This window comes from Lampetra fluviatilis, chromosome 40 (genome assembly GCF_964198595.1).
Source record: "Lampetra fluviatilis chromosome 40, kcLamFluv1.1, whole genome shotgun sequence".
Lineage (NCBI taxonomy): Eukaryota > Metazoa > Chordata > Hyperoartia > Petromyzontiformes > Petromyzontidae > Lampetra > Lampetra fluviatilis.
This window is the reverse complement of record NC_136314.1, coordinates 4148796-4165236: the sequence shown is the minus strand read 5'-3', so window position 1 is coordinate 4165236 and position 16441 is coordinate 4148796. Positions and strand designations below refer to the sequence as shown.

The 16441-nt window shown below is 45.9% G+C and overlaps 1 protein-coding gene across 1 annotated transcript in view; it reads right to left on the bottom strand.

Moving 5' to 3' along the window:
• Window positions 1–938: 938 nt before the first annotated feature.
• The window catches only part of LOC144946247 (uncharacterized), a 31790-nt gene continuing 16287 nt past the window's right edge, over window positions 939–16441 (bottom strand). The window contains exons 5-10 of the mRNA XM_078875139.1: window positions 15624–15686; window positions 14123–14182; window positions 10553–10588; window positions 8891–8935; window positions 8023–8034; window positions 939–987 (exon numbers count right to left, since the gene is read on the bottom strand). Coding sequence (XP_078731265.1) covers window positions 939–987; window positions 8023–8034; window positions 8891–8935; window positions 10553–10588; window positions 14123–14182; window positions 15624–15686 — 265 coding nt within the window. The remainder of the gene's footprint in view (window positions 988–8022; window positions 8035–8890; window positions 8936–10552; window positions 10589–14122; window positions 14183–15623; window positions 15687–16441) is intronic.

The window sequence follows — 16441 nt, the reverse complement described above, 5'->3', positions numbered from 1 at the left end:
ATTACCTAATTTGACAAAGTAACAGCTTCTGCCGCGCGGTGCTTTATAGGCAACATTTACAGATTAAGCGGAGATCGTTGTTGTGTAAGGCGAGGCTCTTAACTTGCTGGGTTCTGCGGCGGCGGTGGTGGACGGATTGCAGTACAGCAAATGGGTTTCTGACCCCATTAGCTTGGGCTTTTGAGAGTCGTTAGATCCTATGTGGGAGTAGTCTCAAGATTGTCTGCTGACGATGATTATTGTTACGATTAGAATGATGGTGCCAATGATGAAGATAACGGTCATATGAAGCACGTTAAGGATGATGGTTATGCATTTACACCATTGGTGCGCCTTTTGGCGTCATCTGGTCCAACCCATGTGAGACTAGGCTCTAAGGAAAGCTGTCTCGGGTGTGGACCAATCATCTTCAAGGACAGTGCATACATTATCAGAGTTATGTTTTTTGTTTGCATTATGACTGCAGGTATTGTGGTCTATGCAAACGTGACTCCTTGTAAAAAAGGTGTCAGTTTTGTTGTCAGATAGAAGGGTAAAAAAACAATTATGATGATGGTTATGTTCATTTAATTACGAACAATGATGTTGTTGATGGTGTTGATGACACCGTGGTTGCTGAAAATAATAGTAATGATGATGATGATGCCAATGATAATTGTTTTATGATGTGAACCATAGTAATGATGCTCCTGATGATAACATTGATGATGGCAATGATGATGATACCTATCGTATCAATAATGCTCATGCAACTGATGATTGATGATGATGATGCTGTGAGTGACAGTAATAATGATGATGATGTTGCTGCTAATCATGACGATACCTATCGTATCGATGATGCTGCTGCTACTGATGATTAATGCTGATATAAATAATGATGATCCTGTTACTAGTAACGACGATGATGATTTGGCTGCTAATCATGATGATGTCACTCACTGCAAGTCCTTGAGGTCCTTGGGGTCCTGGAATCCCCGATTCTCCCTGGAAAGAAAAAACACCGAGAAAGGGACTCTGTGCAAACGATCATGGCCCAGACAGAGGCACACCTGCAAGCAATCTGCCTTAATCAAATTAATTAACTCACTTTGCAATAGAGTCCCACTGTGACCACTTTGGTCTCGCTCATATATTTAACCGAGGCCACCGAAATGAATTTCAATGAACTTACATTAAGATTAATTAGATCGCGGCTAATCTTCATTACGTTGCTCAGCTTTGTTTTTATCTGTCCATGGCTGTGGTGCGATGGGGTGGTGAGAGCGCTTGGCTGGCAAAGTCACGAGTTCAATACCTGACGAAGGGGGGGGGGGGGGGGTGACTCAAGTGTAACGTAACTGGTTGATTTGATTAAATCGTCACAAACCTATAATCGCAGATCAATTGAATAATCAATATTTTTTTTGTCCAACTCGACGGCATTATTTCCGGCTCATGTTGTCTCGTTTGTACAGCGACGTCTGCTGCAGTTCCATAGCACATTGGATTCCCCGAGTCTAATAAAATATTCTGAAAACAAAAATAAAATAACGCTAACAAATTGTAAATTACCGATACTCGCCACGCGCCATGAGTAACATTTAGCGGTAAGTGAACGGCAGTTGTTTCGCGGATAGAATGGTCCCTGACACGGGAACGTGGAATTTCCACCATTCTATTCTATTTCGGATTTATAAAGCGTCTTTCACCAATGCGCTTGACAATTGCTTACCGACTACGGTACTAAATGGCAAAACAAGGGATGGGGTTGTGACTAGGGTGGAGGGAGCGAGGTGGAGGCTTTCGGTGGTGCTGGTAGGGGTGGTGGAAGAGGAAGGGAAAAGACAGTCGAGGAAAAAACACGGGACCTGAGGGCAGTGCGAAAAGGGGAAAGCGAGGCGGAGAGACGGATGTGGTGGGGGAGTTTTTTTTTTCCCGGTGGAAGGGGGCAAGCTAGGAGAAGGAGCGAATGCGAGATTTGGCGCAGGGTGGAGACGGCACAGCAAGAAGATTGGCAGCTTGTGATCGGAGCGGGCGTGATGGTACATATAAGGAAATGAGAGAAGAGAGGTGAGGGTGGGGGGGGGGCAGTCAATGCAAAGCTTTGCAAACGAAGGTGAGCAATTTAAAGAGATAGCGGCGATAGACAGGACGCCGGTGAAGTTGTTGAAGGAGAGGAGTGCAAGGAGATATGATGAGAAAATGAGATTTATGGGCGATTTGGTCAGATGACGATGTGAATCAGAATGAGATGCAGTTTGATATTCACTCTTTACCTTTGGTCCGATAGGACCTGACGGGCCTCTGTCCCCCTAGAAAGTGGCAAAGAAAAAACATTACGCAAGGACACACACACACACACACCTTCTGACCCAGTGACACTGTGGTCAGACAGGCACTCAAGTATCAAGTTACTTATTGACGTATTTAACCAGGTGAGACCAGGATAGAACCATTTGCAAACATGACCCATATGTACGTTGAACTTTCTTTCCCACCGTACGTAGCCAGAGGTGTGGGGAAGGACAACAAACTAAACATAAAGTACACTCCTGCGATGAAGAAACAGTCACAATCAAAAGGTCACGAGTTCAATTCCCGAAGACACCATCATTGCACCGGGGTCGGTTTTGTGGGAAGCCCAAAGTGGTTATCAATATACATTCTGTTTTCATGTATGTATTTTATGTTTTACAAGGCAAGGCCCCACTGAGCTATAGAGCTATTTTTCAGTAGCGATCTGGCTATCACAAATGATATCTCAACGAAGTGGCTTGTCACGTGGAAGTTTAGAGCACCCACATACTCGAAGCGCATTGTTTCTAAATGTGGAGGGAAAAACCGGAGGACCCGGAGAAAAAATTCCACGCGACCACGGGGAGAGAGAGACACACACACTCCAATTATACAGGCGTCAGGGTAGAGATCGAACCCACGATCTCCTGTATACCAGGTGAGGTAGTTAACATCCCTCCAACATGGCGCCCCTAATACTGCCATAGTAATGTGGAATTTCCACCGACAGAGCTCCAATGTGGCCCGCGGTCATTCAATCACGGAGACACTTCAACTTTGAATATTGAATCAGAAGGTTCGTCGAGTCAGATTATATAAACGTGAAGAAAAACCGCCAAAAGATGGAGAAGGGGGCTTCATTATGACCTCTCTTGCTCCCTCCATTGTCTGTGAAAATGTGTACTATGAAGAAAGGGTCAAAACGTCAACCAATTATGCACTTTGTCTTTTAAAGGCAGTGTTGTTGGCGAATTTGTTGAGATTTTGTTGATGTTGTTGTTTTAAATTGTGCTTGTGCACTACTGCCAATGCTGCAAAAGCAGAATCACCAACTAATTAGTCTCAATAATAAAGGTGAGGATTACATTCGGGTTACTTCTATAACCTTAAGCAATTCGACACTTGACTCATCAGCATCATCATCATCATCCATCATTTAAATCCATCCAACAAGTGATGGATTATACATAATACAAGTTTTTTTTAGGTTAGATCGTGTAAAAATAGATGTGTCGTTGAACCTGCCACCACCCGACACAGCCAATTAGCAAGGTTTGTTACGTAAACAGAACGTGCCGATTCGTTACTAGTACAGCACAGTGTTGGAGAGCAAAGCCACAACATTTAAAATCTGAGTACAATCTGAAGGGATGGATTATTTTTGTTGGAACGTGCGCACCTCTGACCACGCTGCGTGTGTCGAGTTGCAAAAAAAAAACGGGGGAGGGAGAGAGACACACTCTCTTGGATTAACACGAGAGACGGAGAAAGGAGCACGTGGATTCGAGAGCGCAGGGAGATGATGATAATTTACGGGGCAGTGGGCCAGTCCAGGACAACGTCGCTCGGAGGGACGAATGGCAACACTTTTTCAATTTAAAGATTTCGTGACTGCAGGGATTCATCTTCTTGGTTCTTTCGGTAAAGTCACGTAGATGGGAAATAATAAAATAATAATAAAAAAATCATAAGAACACAATAAAATAAAATTCTTACAGTGAGAATTTTATCTTATTATGTTTTTATTTTTATTCTTTTATTATTTCCCTTTTCCATGACTTTACCGAAAAAACCAAGAAGCTGAATGCCAACAAGTCGACGGAACGTGTCCGCGACGACGTCCGCCGAGTTAAGATGGAGCGATGAAATGAGTTCACGTGGTGGAGCAAGGTGGATTTGTTGTGTGTGTGCAATTGTTTACCCCGAAAGCCTCACCGAGTCTCAAAGGCTATTCTTACGAGGGTCCAGCCAAGTTTTGGCAGAAGAGGGCGATGTTGTCCCGTGTGCGATCCCAACTGAGTAATTTGCAGGCGATTGCTTTTGGGGTCTGGGATGTTTGGACAACGCTCATTACTTTGTGTGTGTGTCTGGTTTTTTTAACTATGGGAGGAAACTGGTGATCCCAGAGAAAACCAATGCAGAACAAGGGGAGAGTGTAAAAAAATACAAATACAGAAAGGCACCCGAGTCGAGAATAAAACCCACTTTTTTTTCTTCCTGATGACGAACGCTTGCGTTGCGATCGAAACGTCGTAGTTTTTAGTTATTTTTGTGATTTTCTTTGAACCTATCTTGCCCATCGTCACACAAATGACCTCTTGTTGTAACAGCTCTCTCGCTGGTTCAGCAGTTACACTGCTGGATTATTATTTCCACCTGAGGACGACCGCTTGTGTTGCGATCGAAACGTCGGGATATATTATTTTTTGTTTTATTTTATTCTTCTATCTACGTGACTTTACCGAAAGACCCAAGGAATATGAATTCCTGCAGTCACCAAAGCTTTAAGTCAAGATGGAAAACCCAGGCCCTTCTTCCTGTGAGGCACAAGCGTCACTACTTCGCTGCTAATTGAGAAATCGGAAGTCGCGGCAGTTTGGGGAGGCCTTCATCCAGCAGCAGATAGATGATGGCCGCCGCCGCCGCCGACGACGATGATGATGATGATGACACACGTCAAATTCTCTTGTACGCAAAGAACCTGGGCTTGAACCCAGGCTCCCCGTGGCACTGGCTGAGCGCTCAACACACATACAATAAACAGCAGCAGCAGCAGCACAGACATCAGGGGCAAGGACAAGTCTGCCCTGAGGTGAGAGGGGGTGTGAGACATTGCGTAAGAGCGATGTGACAAGATCTAACGTTTGTTTTAGATTTCATATCATGGTTTTATACTGTATATATATAAATTTAATCTCTTTATATCCTTTGCCAACTGAGTTGGCGGCAGACCTATTTACCACACGCGTTCTCAAATGTGCGAGGGCTTAACCATGCAGTTGTTTTCGCAGTCAGTCGCTCGCAAATGACCCGTGTTTAATGAATTGTATCACCTCCAAAAGACGTCTACAAGACATCACAGAGGAAGTTTCAAACGCCATTGCTGCCAAATGGATGCTTTGTCTCATGCAGTTTCTGCAGTGTCAAACCAATGCCCATAATTGACACATTCCATTTTAAGTAACCTTAAAAATCTTTAGGACTTTTCTTGTAACAATTACTTTATTTACTACCACCGGTTCATTAGAATTGTTTGCTATCTGTGTTACGTCCTTTGGAACGAGTCCATTCGCCACTTAGAAAGCAGTGCATCACCCTGTGTGTAAGAGAAGAGCTAGACAAGGGTTATTACTTCACGGGTCTTCAACCAAACAACGTCTTTCAAGTGATCTTCATCGTTGACAAAGCAGAGGTCGCACTTATCTGATAAACTCTGCTGTCAGATTGTTTGTCGAATGACAAACAGGATATTACGACTCCTGAGCGCTAAAACGTTTGCCAAAGTACGTGCAAAACAATGTTTAATATCACGGTGGTTATTTTGCCGTTGATGTCTGCTTTCGTCAGAAACCGGACTGATGCCCAATATTCGCGGCCCTTGAGGAACCAGTTGAATTGAGGACGTCTGCTTGGATTCAACACGAGAATATCAAGTGGCTCATGCTCAGTACTCTGACATTTATATTTTATAATTCAATCAGAATATTTATTTAAGACTGGAGGAACTCGAATGAGCTATGGCGTCTCTTTGTTTCACAGATGCCCAGCATGGGGGCGGGTCAGCAAGTTTCAACAGCAAACAATACCCCAAAACAAAATCCCAAAAACAAAATCCCAAAATAATACCCCAAAACACCGAGAGGAGTGCCTGTTTACAGGTACTTTGGAGTACACGAACCGAACGGGAAAACAAAACGAAGGCTCGCTTTGTAGACTGGTGTTGCCAGCTTGCTCTTCTTTTTGTTTCTGTTGGTGGCTGCTGGCTTCAAGGAGAGAATTGGAGGCTCTGGTTAGAACACCCACGGAGAGAGAGAATGATTCATAGGCGCGAGGAAGAACAACAGAGAGGCTGGGCAGGCAGCCAACGCGGTGAGCCGGAGCCAACAATTGCCCAGGTAAAGCCCACTGAGGTATTAACTTCTATTTTCAGAAGCGACCTCGCCACAAATGACAGCCCAACAAAGTGGCTCATCGTGCGGAAATGTATCGCGGCAAAAACAATCGAAGTGATCCAAATGCACGTTTCTAAAATGTGGAGGGAAACAAAGAACGGAGGACCTGGAGAAAAAAAACGAAAATCCGCGCGACCATGGGCAGAATGTGCAGCCTCCAAATATACAGGCGTGAGGGTCGGGGATCGAATCCCCGACCTCCTGTAGAACCACCTGGGCTACCAAAAGCGGGAGCGACCTGGCCACAAATAATAGCTCAGCAAAGTGGCTTATCGTGTGGAGATGTCTAGCAGCAAAACAATCCAAATAGCTGCATGGACGTCACGGGGTTTGTCAGGACCCCTCTCTTTCCCTCGATGCGCCTCGTCCCGTCTCCGCCCGACCACGAGGCTGCCACTGACCCGAGCCTGTGGTGTTAGGAACGGGATGCGAAGGCTATCTCTGGTGAGTGGCGCGGGGGGGGGTAGAGAGCTTGCGAGGAGGTAATCCGTCGTGAATCCCACGCTTGACGTCGTGCAAATAATAATGAGCGATGCGTTTGAGCAAAGAGGAAAATGGATTTCTGTGGAGATTTTGAAAGGCTGGAATAAAAATAACCCGCGCTTGGGCTTGCACGGATATTAACGTGGGGAATGGGAAACAGTTGGAACCAATACAGAAAACACTTTTTCGAAGAAGGCATTCTGAAACTTAAGAGTTTAAAATGAGACTTTGAGAGTGGAAGAATTTAGGTTTTTAAAATGTATGGAAAGAAATACAACTTTGAGATGCGTCATATATGCAGCACCTACGCGTGTGAGAAGCATTAACAATATTAACGAGTATCTTTAATGATGGACGATTGTTGTGATTGCTAAAGCTGGAGAGGCAGAGCTGTGAACGGAGCGCAGGAATAACAATCGCAAACTATTTTGTTTACTATTTTTATTTGACCATATGAGGCCCACTAAGCCTAAATGGCTCTTTTTGAAAAAAGTGACCCGGCCACAAGTGATAGCTCAACAAAGTGGCTTAGCATGTGGAAATGTGTAGCAGCCAAATACTCCAAATGCACGTTGATTCTAAATGTAGAAGGAAAAATCGGAGGACCCGCCGAAAACTCCATGCAACCACGGGGAGAGAGAGACACGCAAACTCCAAATGTACAGCAGCAGGCGCCAGGGTCGGGATCGAACCCACGCACTCCTTCATACCGAGCGAGGGAGTTAAAATCTCGCCCAGGTCACGGGGTCAATGCCGTCCCTCACAGGTCCAATGCAAGTCCCAGTTCTAATTGCATTGCACAATTTGCAATGCAATTAGAACTGGGGAATTGCGTGAGGTCCCTTCAACAACTGTTGCAATATTAACCACGATCACTGAAAGAGTCAAAACAATGTTTGTAAAGGTTCAGCCGTGCAATTACTTGATGACATCACTCCAAGCAGCAGGGCCTCCACCCGAGGTCACGCGACAGAGGCGATGTTGGACTTTTGTTTCCGAAGAGTCTTTCGGTCTTGAAAGAGGTGGAGCTGTTGTCCCCACACTCAACGCCACCACACGGGACCTGCCAATCAACTGAACTCTGCTGTACCCATTGACACTTCTGGGTAGATAGAGGGGGTGGAGGGGTGTTTGAAAAACCTTGCATCATTGTTCAACTAAATGTATACCATTTTTATTTCACCAAGTAAGGCCCACTGACCGATGTAGCTCTTTATCAGAAGCGACCAGGCCACAAATGATAGCTCGATGAAGTGGCTCATCACGTGGAAATGCATCGCGGCCAAATACTTTAAACTAACGTGGATTCTAAATGTGGGGAGGAAAAACCGGAGGACCAAGAGAGAAATCCACGTGACCATGTGGATAACATGCACTCCAAATATACAGGCATCAGGGTTGGGATCGAACCCACGTATATTAGGCAAGGCAGATAACATCTTGCCCTGTTTCAACTGCCACACCAGGAGATCAAACATGTGGCCTCTGGATTGCAAGTCCAGTGTGTTTGTTACCATTACTCCACAAAAGCATTATCTACGATTGCTTCAATAACAGACTATAATAATCATTATAATCATGTAAAATCGAACAAAGACAGTCAGTGCATCATGTGCTTTCAGATGCGCTTCTGCAATCATCTGGAATGCTCTTCCTACCGAAACAAGAACACCTCTGGAGCTATGCACTGTTAAATCTGGATTGAAAACTCATTTCTTTAGGACTGCTTTTAGTGGTTAGTCTGTTGTCCTTCCGTAGCACCTCCGATTACTGCGGTTGGCTACGTAGGGTGTGAAAGAAGTTCAGCATACATACAGACAAGCATTGCATCCCTCCACTTGTCTGAGCAGATGCACTAACAGAGCCAGGGATTAAGGTTCGGGGATTGCATGGTGCAATTATCACTGAAAGCTACTTGTGATTCGACGCGAGTTGAGTGACAATTTGAGAACACTTACTCTGTCCCCTTGAGGCCCATGGTTTCCTGGTGAACCGGAATCCCCCTGTAAAATAAAAATTCACAGCAATTATTCTTTACAACCATTAACAGAGAGGAGCAGTGAGGCGTCGGTGCCATTATATGCACACGTGGGTCAGCGAGTTGATCCTTGAGTCAACGTGTCTCTCAGATCATTCCAAATTCAAGAAGCTCAATTGCAGAATCTGATTTTTACACTGCAGGAGAAATCCGATGAGCTGCAAAGCTCTTTTTCACAGATGCCCAGTAGGGGCTGGGTCAGAACGTTACAACAACAAACGATACAAAAAACACGATTTCAGCACAAAGTATAGGAAAGGTAAATAAATCACATAAAAAAATATATAATAATGAAGCTAAACTATGTTTACATTACCAGGTAAATCCCACCGAGCTATTAACTTATTTTTCAGAAATGACCTGGTCACAAATGAGAGCTCAACAAAGTGGCTTATCGTGTAGAAATGCACAGCAGCAAAACGATATGAATAGCTGCATTGACATCACGAGGTTGTTACGGCCCCTTTCCTTCCCTCGATATGCCGTGTCCCATCTCGGAGATATCGACGATCGTGGCTTCCCATTTTACTCCGACGCCAATTCCCCCAACAAACGATTTGGTGGTGGTGCTGCTGCTGCATTGGCAGTGGTGCTTAGGCACCTCCGATTAGCACCGTTCGCTACAAATGGTGTGAAAGAAGTTCGGCATACATGTAAAAAATGAACTCACACATTCGCGAATAACACGAATAAACACAACGGGTGACACGTCAAGCAACGGCCCTTCTTCATAGCACCAAGTATGTGCTGATTATGTTTTTTCATCCCACCAGAACTCGCCCAAGCTCCCTTCTTCCTGACAGAATCCACAATCGTTGCACAGTCGGCACCCGATTCCCACAGTTTCCTCTGACAGTCCCATCATCACCAGACAAAGAGAAAGATGCCACGCATAGCCTCAAGATACTTTTTGGGCAAGTGTTGTTAGCGAGCACCTATTAAGGCCAGCACGGCACACGAGGGGATGGGTGGCCAGCACCTTGCCCGGCCGCCTTTGTCTTCCTAGTGGCGATTTTCACAAACCCCACCAGGTACCCATTTGAGGCTGAGTCGGCTTAGGGGGGGCCCAGGACCGGTTCAGATAATCGTCACTGGAGTCGTCCGTGGGCGGGATTCGAACTCGGGTCGTCGGTTTCGTAGCGCAGCGTAGCGCTAACGACTGCGCCACCGCTCCCCATCATCACTCCCGCCACCGCCACCATCTGGTGTTGTCTTGCCCTTGGTAGGCAGACGACATCTGCGCACCGATCCCCAGGACGTGTTTAGGTAACCTGCCCTCCTCCAGCCTGCAAGCCTTAAATGAGCACCTGGTGCGCGGCTCGCAAACATTAGCACCGGGGAGACAAAGGCAGTCAAGCGTCGTGGTGCTCGCGACACAATAGCCACTCGTGCGCTGTTCCGGCCTGCATAGCTGCTCGCAAACGGCACTTGCCCCAAGAGCCTGAGAAAGGCTACACAAGGGACCTTTGTCTATGCATATGTGTGCATTCCTCTCGTCGACTTGCTATTCGCTGTATAATTTCATTGAAGCAGCAGCGTTAATGAGATGTCGAGAATTTGTGAAGACAAAAAATACAATTACCTTAATGCCTGGAGCACCGGCAGGGCCCCTTGGACCCTAAAACATTGAAAAACAGAAGATATAAAAGTTTAATTGTAATGTGATGGATTGCATTAAAAATGCGTTACATGAGTCACGAGCTAAGAGAGAAAGATCTCCATATTGATGTAAAAAAAGTATTTTTTTTAGACATCACCAATTATATTGCCCATTAAATGTGTGACACTGCCTTGGCGGCAGTGGGTGCAGCGAGCAGCCGGAAACAAAAAACAAACTCAACACGTTCGTCGATGACACTGCGACAGCTCTTCCCAGCACGTGCGCTGAACAAGGGTCATGGCCCAAAACGTCGCCTGTTTACGCTTTCCCTTGGGGGCGGCGTTACCGGCGGAACGCGTCGAGCGCCGATAATTACATCGTGAACGCGCGATTGGGGTCGCCACGAGGCAACTGGAGTTCCCGTCGGGAAAGCCCTCGCAAGCTGGTGGTGCACCACCTTGCTGCCGTCGGCCGCCCACAAGACAACGTCAACGACTCCTTGGTGGGTGCGAATGCTCGCAAGGAAAGCAATGCTGCTGAAATGATGCACTCCCAGAAGGCCGCGTGGGTGATGGCATGTGTAGAACACGCTTTCTTTTTTTTTGACGTGGAAGGTCAGCTACGTTGATGGGCGGGGAGGGGGGGCGAAACTTTATGCTTTAATTTTAGCCGGTTCAAAAACGATGCGTCATTTGTTCGCAGTCGCTGGTGACCAGGCCGAGACTATCAGCTCATTCCGCTTGGCACAGGCGAACGGCGATGCCTTGCCAGCGGCAAAGCCTCCCACCGTTTGCGGTCTCCTCGACGAAGCCCCCGATCGCGGCTGTGTCTCCCTGTCACAACCACGGTCGCGCGTCGCAATGTCACAAACATCGTCGCGTCTTTGTGGGCGACTGCCCCCACGGATTTGAGCGGAGCTCTGCGGGCTGCCCCAACTCCACGCGGCGCACCGAGGGACGCCGACGCACGGCTGGGGGATGGCGCCAGGACATGGATGTGAACCCAGGGGAGTTCAGCATCTCTTGATGACCACTACGAGACATCCTCAAGCATGTCGATGATCAGTGGCGCTTGTGTTGCGACCGAAACGTCGTGTTTTCTTTTTATTATTTTTTCTACCCACGTGACTTTACCGAAAGAATCAGAGAGTATGGATTCCTGCAGTCACGAAAGCTTCAAATCAAGATTGATGACGGAGTTATTTGATTGACGACTGAAGATTTATTGATGATGGATTATTTATTGATAATTTATTAATGATATAATGATACATAGATGATAGATTGATGATAGATTGATGAAGTCAGATTGATCAATATCAAGATGATACATTAATGACATATTGATGACAGATTGATGATGGTGATATATTGATGACATATTGATGACAGATTAATAATGATGATACATTGATGACAGACCGATGATGGTAAACTGATGACAGGCATGATGATGATGACAGATTAATGATCATAGATCGACGATGATGACAGATGAACCGATTCACGATGACTCGCGATCAGCCCCTAGGGCCGGATTCGAACTTGCAACCTTGCGACCACGAGTCACGCGCTCCAACCCGCGGCATCACGGATCGCGTGGCGCCAGTCCTCACCGAGGTCCTTGCAAATTGCAAGGAATCCCCCGTGGGGCGTGAAAACGCCGCAAGAGTAACAGCGCCAGCCAAAGTCTCACGAACTCCAAAACTCTCGCCCACCGCGCGTTCTCCCCCCCCACTCCCAAGGTCCGGATTCACATTTGTACCAATGAACAGATGGGCTGAATGTGTAATTACAATCATTTTGCATATGAATATGGAGAGCAATGCTGCTTGTTATGCAAATAATACACCTTCATGTGTGCGCGGGTCTCCAGGCAATGTAAAGAACGACCACAAAGTTGCGGTGCGCATAATTTAAGAGGAACGAGAGTATTGGTAAACAAACAGGCAAAAAAAAATACGCGATGATAAATGGAGTGGGTGACGTGCTGATGTAGAGCAAATACATTCTCGAGCATACAAATGTTGTCTTGGGCAAATCTGCGTTTCTCTCTTTTAATGTTGGACAAGTGGCCGCTCTGCCACTGTTCCAAACGGACTCTTCGTCGGATTTGACGTGAAGTCGGCAGCACGTTTTTGGGATAAAATAAATAAAAAGAATACAACAAAGAGCACCAACATTTCATTACGAACTTGCCTATGGTTTTACCGACAAGCGGCAATGAGCACTTTTTGCGGGGCAATCAACAGGAGGAGGGGCTAGCGAAGTGACCAAAAATAGTGTCAAGTTCACTTTTGATCAAGCTAGGCGAGAATTCAAGAGACCAATGGGAAGTTTAGTCTGCGATACTGACCTTTGGCCGGTTACGTTTGCTGCAGGTAGTGGGTCGGGGGGGGGGACAAATGCTCTGCCTAATCCCAATTGAGTCACGTCCGATGCGATTTTGCAACTTGGGAGATTTCGACCCTAATAACGACGCACAGTGGCCTGCTCTTGCGAAATGACGTCACGGGATGCTTGACGGCCAATGAGAGTGAAGCAGATGGCGTGTAGCATCCAGAATTAGATTTATTAGAATTAGTATTATTATAATTACAACGTAATAAAGTTGTTTTTTTGAGGGGTAGATCGCGGAAATATAAACGTGTCGTTATACCAGCCACCACCCGACACGGTCAATTAGTAAGGTTTGTCACGTAAACAGAACATGCTTTACAACCGTCTGGTTCGATAATCACCAGCAAAACGTCACACTCGAATTGTAAATGTTGCGTGTTTACTCTCCAACACACACGCGGTGTGCTGAACGAGTTTCGTTTGCGTGACAAACCTCACAAATCGACTGCGTCGGGTGGTGGCGGGGTTTTAACGACACATTCATATTTACGAGATCTCACCCATGAAGTTTTTATTGTGGACAACAGTGCCGCGTGAAAGCCTACGTGTGCTATAATTGCGGTATTATTCAGGGCAGCCCAATGGATTGGAACCGTGAACCTGTGCAACGAGTGGCCAATTCCCCCTACCGCTTGACCACCGCGCCACCGCCTCCCGACGGATGGTGCTGTGACGTCAACTTCTGTGGCCATGCCACCGCTCACTGGTAGCGTTCTAATTGGTACACGTGGTCATCTCATAGCGTGGCGCCCGTAGCGCGCGACAAATTGGGATTTCGTTCTAAGAATAATGAAAACTAAAATAAAATCCGGACGAATCGCAAAGGGAGCCTCAGTTCGCTGCCCTCTTGTAAAGGATGGTGCTGTGGCGTGAAATCATTTCGAGACAGAAGCAATACGAACGCGGAAAGAAGAGTCGTTCGTTTCCGCCCGCAGCCGCGGCGGTCAAGTTAGCCGCGACGCTACGATGGCTCGTGCGCATATCCACTCGCTGGCTGGGTGACATCTGTGACCTGGCTCGTGTACGCGATTTGTTTGACGGAAATCGCTGCGGCGAAGCGAAGGGAGCTGCGCCGCTTGCTCTGTGCGTGCGAGTGTGCCACGTGGGACCGGGCGGGGGTTGCGGCAGGGGGAGGAGGAGGTGCGATTGGTACCGTCTGTCCGTCTGTGCCAGGGAGGCCAGGCAGGCCAGGGAGACCCAGGCCTGGTCCACCCTAGAAGAACGCAGCGTAGACATTGCATTGCAATGATGTAGACATTGCATTACAATAACATAGACATTGCATTACAATAACATAGACATTGCATTACAATAATGTAGACATTGCATTGCAATAACATAGACATTGCATTACAATAATGTAGACATTGCATTACAATAACGTAGACATTGCATTACAATAACATAGACATTGCATCGTAATAACGTAGACATTGCATTACAATAACATAGACATTGCATTACAATAACGTAGACATTGCATTCCAATAACATAGACATTGCATTACAATAACGTAGACATTGCATCGTAATAACGTAGACATTGCATTACAATAACATAGACATTGCATTACAATAACGTAGACATTGAATTACAATAACATAGACATTGCATTACAATAACGTAGACATTGCATTGCAATAACATAGACATTGCATTACAATAACATAGGCATTGCATCGCAATAACGTAGACATTGCATTGCAATAACATAGACATTGCATTACAATATCATAGACATTGCATTACAATAACGTAGACATTGTATTACGATAACGTAGATATTGCATTGCAATAACATAGACATTGCATTACAATAACATAGACATTGCATTACAATAACGTAGACATTTTATTACAATAATGTAGACATTGCATTACAATAACGTAGACATTGCATTACAATAACATAGACATTGCATTACAATAACATAGACATTGCATTACAATAACATAGACATTGCATTACAATAACGTAGACATTGCATTACAATAATGTAGACATTGCATTACAATAATGTAGACATTGCATTACAATTTTGCAGGCATTCAATTCCAACAACACAGGCCTTGCATTAAAATCACATAGACATTTCAACAACATAGACATTGCATTCCAATCACATAGACATTGCATTCCAATCACATAGAAATTGCATTCCAATCACATAGAGATCGCATTCCAATCACATAGAAATTGCATTCCAATAACGTAGACATTGCATTCCAATAACAGACATTCCAATAACACAGACATTGCATTCCAAAAACACATACCCTGCATTGCAATAACCTATAGATTGCATTCCAATAATGTAGACATTGCATTGTAATGACACAGATACAACATTGCAAACTGACAGATATTGCATTGCAACTACACAGACGTTTCATTGCAACAACATTGACGTTGCATTCCAACACAGGCATTGCAACTACACAGACGCTTCATTGCAACAACTACACAGAAGTTGCATTCAACTACACAGACGTTGCATTGTAACTACGCAGACACTGCCTTGTGACGTTGCACCACCATCAACGAAGCGCAGCCCAGGTGTGTAGCGACAAGTTGCAAGCCGTTTGACTTTCTTGCACTGCATCCCCCTTGACTGAGTTGATCAAAAAAGACTCGACTGGTAATCGTGCTAACCTTTTCTCCGTTGAGTCCTGGCGGTCCTGGTTCTCCTCTGGGTCCAGTTGGGCCCGGTGACCCCTGGGAAATGAAAGAAATGCGAAGCGAGTCATCGTTCAATGCGCTGGCAGTGGTAGGAGCAGTAGATGCGTTCCGTAAAAGTGTCGCGCGTTAAGCTGAAAAGCGCGTTAAGCGAGGAATTACCGCGCACACATTGCAGGGCATGAATAACAAAAATATAAATGCAAGCTGGGAACCGCATTTGCGCCGTTCAATCATCCAGCAGTCATGCCAAGGTGGGACAAAGAAGTGAGATGAGGGTATGACGCTGCCGCCACTTTACCGCATCATTCCGTGCGCTGTATCGCACAGCTCAGCTGCGGAACTCGAGAAAGTAGTTCGTCATCGACCGCTCAGAAACCGCGTTATAACGGCGCGTGCGTCGCGTTATAACTGTGAGCATTCCGCGTTATAACGGTGCCGTATTCCACTTTATAATGGTGCCTGTATTCCACGTTATAACGGTGAGCATTCTTCGTTATAATGGTGCGCGCGGTCTGCGTTATAACGGTGCGCGTTCTGCATCTTGCGAATAGTGTTCCCAAATAAAGAACCGCATCGTAGCGAAAATGCTGCAACGCGTTCAACGAGTGCCTGCCGCAATAGCAAACAGCGCAAATTGCCCGTCAGTGCAGGACCTAATTAAATTATCATCACTCAGAAGGTTGCTGCCGTTTGTCGAGAAACGGAAGGCAATGCTCCTGAGTCATTTCTGCCGCCAGACCAGGCCTTTCTGGGTATCTTCGTGCCATCTGCAGCTGTACGAAAATCCGGAG